Here is an 8,784-nt window from a genome sequence, read left to right as displayed (position 1 = left end):
TAAATGACCTATTTCTTGGATACAGAGTACAGACAGACAGTAAAGATGGGGGTGATGCATGTAAACCAGGAAAGTTAAAGAGGGTAGCCTATATTTAATTGGGAATGGCAGGATACAAATGTCCTTGAAGAGAAGATAATAGAAAAGATACAAATAAATACGAAAAAATCATGCATTCGTCATTCCAAGAAGGGTGGATGTATTGTCTGCAAACCAGCAGAGGAGACATGGCTTTTAGCTAGAGTATAGCTAATGATGAAATAGCTATATTTTCTGAATTGTGGCTACATTAGAGTTAATAAACTGAAATGGTATAATTTCAAGCAAGATAGAGAGGCAATTTAAAAAGATTTCTCTCCTCTGTTCTTCTTGTGTGATGTCATCAGTGGTAGAACTGTTGTAATTGACTATGTGGGGGTTGATCATTTCGTGCCCTGGTGTAGCCTCCCGTGCTCGAAAGTAGAAGGGAGTAGCATCTTTAACCGAGGCGATCGTGGCTCCCGCGGCCGCGATCGAGTACCGCCAAGCCGGATATCTCACGCCGGAAAATATGGAGGCTATGGCCGACGAGCTGCGGGCCGGCTCTCAGATTCCTGTTACTATCGATCAAATAGTTAACGATACACTAGTGGTTACGCTAACCTATCAAGAAAGGAGCTACATGGGGATATTACTCGATTGCAACAAAAAGTAAGTATATTTTTTTCGAATAATTTGATACATTTATCACAACGTAATTATCTAGCTAACGTTAGCTGGCTAAACTAGCTAGGTAGCTACATGGGCCTTCATACAAAAGACTCCAAGGGGGTTTAGCTAGCTAGTTAGCCAGCAAACGTTAACTATCTGTTTTGCTCACTTTTACAGCAAACATATATTAATAGCATATGAACACTTGTATCATTACTATGAAACTTGGATAAAGCCAAAAACCCCGTGAAAGTAACATGGGATGGGCATTTCAAGAACAATTATGTTTACGTGGGTACCACAGACAGGGGTTAGTTATACATATATTTGTGGGTACCTTCATACCTCATTGTTAGCTTAGCTATCAAGCTAGTTTACTGTTGTCTAGATTTAGACTGGCTACAATGTATCCAACTATGGCAGGCCTTGCTGAAACACCCTTTCTCATATTACACTTTTGTATATGCATTCTTATAATTCATCGATCTACCTACATCATGTTTTAATAGCTAGGCCTGTGTAAGGTGATGGGCATCACACCATTAATAATTTAGCCGACTTCTGGTGCTTTTACTGTAGGCCTAGGTTGAAACTCACAAAGTCATAGAATTATACCCTTTTATAATGATACAATTAAGTATATCCTTTTTTATAAGTGATTCACCTGAAACTCAAAATAAGAGATTATACTGCTTTTAAAGATGGCACTCGTTGCGTTACCAAGGAGGTTACAGACACCAGTAAAACTAGGCTATAAGCCTACTTTGTGCTTGACAAAGGGTGAACTAGAGTAGACAATGTTGGCTAGAAATCACATTTAGGCCTATGTATAGGGTGTTAACAATGGGTAGCCTAAGGTATAACATTTTCTATGAATGATTGGTATTAATATGGGGCATGCAGTGTGTCACACCAGGACTCTAGTCACATGTTCTGGCGTTGTGTTGCACTAGTACAGTGCAGTGAGTGCACCTTTTATATTTTACTGGGTTTATTTGTTTTTACTCTTAATGGTTTTTCCTGTCAGTAGGCCTACATGTTCATGTGATTGATCACTCCAAATGCCCTGAGATTCACCTTCCCCGGTGGCTTTAACAAAGAACAGTGGTTTGGCATACAGGCCTATTATGCCTTGTGTCAAAATGTGAGTTCTTCTTCCGTTTCAGGTTCATAAAAATGCATTTCCCTTCATTGTGTCTCTAGTTTCCATGTCGGTGACTTTTTTAGCAGGATCTCTTTATTTGGTTATGATGTATACAAGATTAAATGGCAAGTGTTTGAGTCATGGCCGGTTAACTGCTATGACCTTGTACACAGCCTAGGCCAGGACTCTACCTCCTGTGTCAATCATTGCGACGGCTGAGATTTTGTTGCTCAATAAGGGCCTTTTTAAAGGTCTCCCCCAAAGCACAGGAAACAGGCCTCGCTGAGCCGCTTTATTGAAAGGTGCCAATAGCTGCTCATGGGGAAACGCCTTTCGGGCTTCCTAAATGTGCTTTAATTAATATTCTCATAACATACAAGCTCCCAGCACACACTGATATGAAAACAAGGGAAACCCCTGGCTCTCTTGGTCCCGAGTGATTCATGGGATTGTTTTTGTTCAGTCAGATGGAGTGGAGGGGGGCTCCTGGGTTTCCTGTAGTCTCTTTGTCTGCTGTCTCTGACAGCAGAATACAGCCATGTTGTTGCTGCTGTCAGCTACCTTTCAAAGGGCTCCTTCGAGAATCCCGGCTTGGACGCGTTACATCTGCAGGTCCACTGGAATGGAAAGGAACATGTGAATTTACAGGAAAAAAACACACTCCAGCTCTTTCAGTTTGTAGCACACGGCTGGAGGGCAGGCTATAGGCTAGCTAGACAACGACCTGCTTGATGGCTGTCTCCCAACCCCCAATCCAGTAGAAAGTGCAATGTTCTAACAAAGGAAAATCTTTTTGGCGTTGCCTTTTTTATAGTATTGAAGTAATTGGGATATGAACTACACTGATTAGGAAAATGGAAGTGGGTTTTGTAAATTAGCTTGTTCACAGCATTAACATCTGTTGTAAAGTAGCAATTAGCATCTGTCTGATTTGTGTCTTCTGTACAAACTGAAGTGTTGCAACCATAAGGGCTTTCATAAGTGCTCCGACAGGGTCAAAGGAGTGCATCTGTTGCGCATAGATTCTGTTGAGTTAATGTTCTTGAACAGGAACTCGGTGAGGAGTTGACATTCCTGCTTTATTTCACAATGTGAATGTTGAGTGCAAACAATTTGACTTCATCATGATTGGATGCAAACACTCAGAAGCTACAAAACATACAAAAGTATTTATTTTCACTGTTTTCTTATAGGACTGGGCTTTTCTGCCTACCAGATGTCACAGCAAAGCCAGTGAAATGCCCTGCATTCAAACCTGGTTGTGAAATCCCTGACGTCCCGACAGAGGAGACAGTTACTAAACCTCCCAGCCAGGCTTCACATCATAGACCAAAGGATGAAAACACACTCCCTGAAAATGATCCACCAGGTGCCCATCTCCCTGCCCCTCTGCCCACACCAGTGCCTGCCGGGCAGGCTCCATACCCTCCTTATTTTGAAGGTGCTCCCTTCCCTCCGCCCATATGGGTCCGCCACAGCTATGGTCAATGGGTACCTCAGCCACCACCGCGAACAATCAAGAGGAAGAAGAGGCGGACCCGAGAGCCCGGGCAGATGACCATGAGCACCATCAGACTCCGCCCCCGGCAGGTGTTGTGCGAGAAGTGTAAGAACACGCTGAACAGTGACGAAGACAGTAAAGACGGGATGCCCACCACCAAGACGTCTAGGAAAGAGAACGCGCCATACAGCGACGAGGGGTCCGTCAAGTTGGCCAGGAAAGAGGACGCAGACGCCACCAAGGATAACAACAAGAGACGGGAGAATGGCCCCACTGGCTACGACGGCAAGCGGCTCCGGAAGAACAAAAGGGATGACGATCCAAAGTTCCCTGCAATAGACATCATTCCCCACAGCCCAGTCATCAAGATTTCGTACAGCACTCCACAAGCCAAGGTTGAGGTCATGAAGATCCCAGCTCGGGTCCACGGCTCCGTCAAGCCCTTCTGCCCCAAGCAGCTGATGCAGAACGGCCTGAGAGACCACCAGGGCAAAGTGCCTGAGCCCACCACCCTAACCCAGACTCAGGAGCAGCGCCACATCCTGGACGCCACCAGGACGGGCCTGACCGTGTCCATTCCCAAACTCAAGCTCCCCAGGCCCCTAACGGCCGGACTGGACCTCCCCTCCCCACAGATCCGTGTGACGACCCTGGGGGACGGAGAGGACAGCCTGACGGTGTACGAGGCGGAGCTGGTAGAGGGGTCGAGGAAGAAAGGCCCCAGGATGCCAGTCCCTGGTCCCCTGTCCCACTCGGAGGACTCTGAGGAGAAGACTCCCATGGAGCTGTGGTCGGGGAGCTCTGGAGAGGAGGCCGACCGAGGCCACAGTGACCTCACGCTGCTCATCAACTTCCGCAAGAAGAAGGCGGACTCCTCCAGCCTGTCCGTGTGCAGCACCGATAGCCTGGACGAATCAAAATCCTTCACCTCAGACGGCACGCCCCCGGAGCTGTGCGACCTGGCTCCCGGAGAGCACATCTCCTCCGTGTTTTCCTCGTCGCTCTCGCGAGACGACAGCAAGACTGTGCCGCCACTCACCGTGCGCCTGCACACGCGCAGCATGACCAAGTGTGTGACGGAAGAGGGCCATGCGGTGGCCGTGGGAGACGTGGTGTGGGGGAAGATCCATGGGTTCCCCTGGTGGCCGGCGAGGGTGCTCAGCATCAGCGGCAGCCGCAAAGAGGAGTCCGTTAACTGCGAAGCCCAGTGGCCAGAGGCTAAGGTGGCCTGGTTTGGCTCACCCACTACCTCCCAGCTCTCCGTTGCCAAACTCTCTCCCTTCCGGGAGTTTTTCAGGTCGCGGTTCAACCGCAAGAAGAAAGGGATGTACCGACGAGCCATTGTGGAAGCTGCCAAGGCCGTGGGCCACATGAGCCCCGAGATCACCTCTTTACTCACCTCTCACTGCGAAACGTAGGTGAGTCCACAACACTCAGACAATTTGAGTTTGTTCACTAAATACACAGTAGTCCGGTACCTTGGATTAATGCTACATGCTGGGCAATGGTTTGGGCTCTGAGCTCATTCAAATCTTCACGCAGAATACATCCTCTCTTGTGAATGCCTAAACTAAGTTGTAGCTCACTTTACCCTTGTATGGTAAAATAATCTTAATTGTATGATTTTGGTTGACTGAACCCAGGGACTTATGATTTGGTCTCAGTCTGCCTAGCAATAGTTGTCATAAAACATTAGGCCTGATCATATAGATCGAAAGCACAAGCCCTTGTTTCCTTGGTATTCTTTTGTTGATAGGTCTGTGGAATCAGACCCCATGTAGCCAAGCACCAGGCCGTTCACTTACACCTAGGTTAAATATTGTCTTAGGGTGATATGAAACTGCCAGACAGCTCCCAGGGCCACTGTTTGCTGTGGTGAAGGCCCAGTAGCCATGTGAAGGTACACCTGTACTGAACTATGTTCATAATGCACACCAGACTCTTTTGAGAATGCCATTCTTTCTCTAACTCATAAATAGTTTTGCCACGTCAGCTGTCCAGAGATCTGGCTGTAAAGTGTCTGAAATACATTGTTCATTACTTGAGACTCCTTACATTTTCGACACCCAAAAGTACTCGTTACATTTTGAATGCTTAGCAGGACACTGCCTCTGTTCTGGCGGACTCACTAAACACAACTGCTTCATTTGTAAATTATGTCTGTGAGTGTTGGAGCGTGCCCCTGGCTATCGAAAATACATTTTTTTTTAAACAAGAAAATCGAGACTGGTTTGCTTAATATAAGGATATGATTTATACTTTTACTTTTGATACTTAAGTACATTTAATACCAAATACTTTTACTCAAGTAGTATTTTACTTGGAGTCATTTTCTTTTAAGGTATCTTTATTTTTACTCAAGTATGAAAATTGGGCGCTTTTTCCACCGCTGCTCGAGAGTGACTTCTGAAAGGGCTCAGTTAGAAATGTTCCATATCTTGAATGGTCAAGTGAGAATCCATCTTTTCTGTAAACATGCATAACTCTTCCAGTGCAAAGTCTAGGCCTGTAGTTAGAATGTCCCTCCATTGGAAACCATACTGCCATTATTTGCCTAATCATTATTTGCTCTCTCTCCCATCTGTCTCTCTCTCTCTGTAGAGTCTGAAGACTGAAGAATAGTCTCCTTTCAAAGGCTTCGTGGAAATCTGACTCCCCAGGAGAGAAAGGAAGCGTGTGCAGTTGCTAGGGTCACTATTTATACAGCGCTCCCCCTCCCCTCCCACATGGCTGGAGGAAAATGGCCACCCAGGTGGAGTGTTGTTGCCTGGATAAGGGAGCAAGAAATGCCAGTTTGAGGCATCTCATGGACTACAAGGAACAATTCTTCAATCATTTTTATTTTTAACCATATCAGTAGAAACTGAATAGCAACACACTACAAATCAGAATGTATTTATTATCTGTAACCATTTATTATCCATAACGATTTAAGTTTACCTTTCTACAACTCCATACTGCTGCTTTTGTGAACGTCCTCTCGACCGATTGGTCGTGAAGTGGTTCAACGACAACCAGTCAGAGGGCCTCGTCAGGTCTGCTGAACAGACCCAGTGCCATCCTCATTGGAAGCCCACCCACTTTTTTTCCGAACAGACCATGAAATGTATATCTGCATTTCTGGTGAAAAGTCTTACACTAAGTTTTTTACTTTCCAAATATGAGAATGTGAAACTGTTCCATCTAGAGATAGTACTGTAGTTTCTTCTATTATACAGTGATTCATCCTTGTAGCCTTCTTCAGCAGTGCTAGTTGGATATGTCGACATAATGTTATTTATACTTTTTTCAAATTTGTCTCTTCCATTTTGGTTTGAATACCTTTAGAAGTGTGGTATGTATTGGTCGTTGTTGAGAGATCCCAAAGTTCATTTCTACTCACTTTCATTATTTAATGTGTCATGTAAAGAAAAAGCACTTTATCTGTACCTTGGTGGCCTGCTGTAAGCTCATTGTCCTTTCACTAACTGGAGTTACAGCACTGCCAGGCAGCGGGAGTTCATATCCCGGTTGACTATCCATGGCTTTGGAGAATAGTTTTTTTAATTTAAGTTTTGGGACACCAGAGATTGAACCTTTTCAGGGGTGGTTGTGTACACTGTATTCTTGCATTTTTGTCTCGGGTGTGTATTTGTACGTTCTTTCAGCTCACCCCAGTTCCATCAAATGTTTCCACTAGAGAAAATTGTCAAATGTCAAACCCTATCCGTCAATTAAAGCTTTATATTCACCTGAAAATGCAGTAAGAATACTGTGAATTCAACTCTTTGAGTGTGCTGGTGAAGGGCGGGGGAGATGGGTGGCTACTCTGTATGCTCAATACTGGTTGCAGATTGCAGTCCGGAGAGGGAGAGACTGCAGGATTAACCTTTATTGACCTTGGAGTTGAAAGCAGCACTGTTGGAAAGTAGGGGGAAGGGAGGGACCGCAGGAACCATGGGTTGTTCAGTAGGCACTAAACAGAAGAAAATGGGCAAGGACTACCTGGACTTGTCCAATAGAAATAGCTTATTTTAGTTTTCTGTTGCAAGCCCTAATGAACACTACCCAGAGCTCCTGTTGCATTTGTGTTCCATTTTGAGTCCCTTTGGTTTTGATTGACTCTTCCGGAAGAATGGGGAAGGAGAGTGCCCAGCTCCCCCTTTCACCTGGTTTATGATTAAGATGGAAGCAGATGTCAGGAAATTCCTGTATTTGATGAGCTACATGGCTGTCTGCTGTTGCCCACATTGGTCAATGTTATTGGCTATTTTCAGTTTTTTATTTTTTTTATTTTTACATGTACATAAAATAAAATATACAGGCAATATGTGTGCTGGCTGGTTTGTGTATATTTCAATGTACTTCTATTAATTTTGACTAACTTGATGTAGTTTAGCTCTCACCTGTGTGTCAGCACCACTACTGTGATACAAGTCTGGTCCAGCCAGGTTTACCTTTATGTAACTTTATGCAACCATTCACCACCTCACTTAACTCAGTTAAGTGAAGCACTGTCTGTTACCTAGTGTAACGCAACTACTCGTCCTCCACTAGCCACACTGGTCATATGATAGCCATCCTCTCCTTATTATCACAGTGATTTGCTACCAGCTGACTTTGTAAATGGTGGAACTGTTCAACTCTCTTGCATTTTCATGATTTTCAGTAGAAAACTAACTGCTAATCGAATTGAAATCTGAACTCTCATCCACCCTAAAAAAAAAAGTCAAACTTCTTCCTCGCTGCCCCCAATTTAACCCCTGCTTACATTCACTGAGTTGATATTAGCGTGCTGCTGTGTTGCTCTACTCTCCCCAGCCTCCTGGATGGCTCTCATTCATTTGAAGTCATGTCAGTGTTGATTTATTTGACCCCTGCCTGCTGTGCGTTGGGCGTTCATGAGCCGCCAGAACAGCTTCAATGCGCCTTGGCATAGATTCTACAAGTGTCTAAAACACAATTGGAGGGATGTGACACCATTCTTCCATGAGAAAGTCCATCATTTGGTGTTTTGTTGTTGGTGGTGGAAAACACTGAGGCGCCACTCCAGATTCTCCCAAATGTGTTCAATTGGGTTGAGATCTGGTGACAGACAGTCATGGCATATGGTTTACATCGTTTTCATGCTCATCAAACAATTGAACACTCGTGCCCTGTGGATAGAAATGATTCATTATAGGTTGAAGGTGATCACTCAAAATGGCTGTGTATTGGTGTTACTTGCCCTCTAAGGGGTTGTGGCCCTACAGTACCAGTCCACAAAGTTTGGACACACCTACTCATTCAAGGGTTTTTCTTTATTTTGACTATTTTCTACATTGTAAAATAATAGCGAAGACATCACAACTATGAAATAACACATGGAATCATGTAGTAACCAAAAAAGTTAAATCAGAATGTATTTTATATTTGAGATTCTTCAAAGTAGCCACCCTTTGCCTTCATGACAGCTTTGCACCCTCTTGGC

General features: G+C 44.6%; 1 protein-coding gene across 2 annotated transcripts; it reads left to right on the top strand.

The window, feature by feature from the left end:
* Positions 1-276: 276 nt before the first annotated feature.
* LOC120046493 (PWWP domain-containing protein 2B-like) lies at positions 277-7,646 on the top strand. 2 transcript variants are annotated; one of them, XM_038991776.1, is made up of 3 exons: positions 277-690; positions 3,028-4,749; positions 5,937-7,646. In XM_038991776.1, the coding sequence occupies exons 1-3, from the start codon at positions 551-553 to the stop codon at positions 5,941-5,943; spliced, it is 1,869 nt and encodes a 622-aa protein (XP_038847704.1). In that variant the 5' UTR covers positions 277-550; the 3' UTR covers positions 5,944-7,646. The 2 variants fall into 2 exon arrangements, with proteins under 2 accessions (XP_038847704.1, XP_038847705.1); XM_038991777.1 differs by having other exon boundaries at positions 283-690; positions 3,028-4,753.
* The last annotated feature ends 1,138 nt before the right edge of the window (positions 7,647-8,784 follow it).

The sequence above is a fragment of the Salvelinus namaycush genome, chromosome 4, assembly GCF_016432855.1.
Source record: "Salvelinus namaycush isolate Seneca chromosome 4, SaNama_1.0, whole genome shotgun sequence".
Lineage (NCBI taxonomy): Eukaryota > Metazoa > Chordata > Actinopteri > Salmoniformes > Salmonidae > Salvelinus > Salvelinus namaycush.
This window is presented reverse-complemented; position numbering and strand designations above follow the sequence as displayed.

Bases quoted from the DNA above. Each gene is read 5' to 3' on its own strand.
- LOC120046493 (XM_038991776.1), top strand. From the start codon at position 551: ATGGAGGCTATGGCCGACGAGCTGCGGGCCGGCTCTCAGATTCCTGTT. The intron at 691-3,027 runs GTAAGTATATTT...GTTTTCTTATAG, and splicing joins TTACTCGATTGCAACAAAAA to GACTGGGCTTTTCTGCCTAC.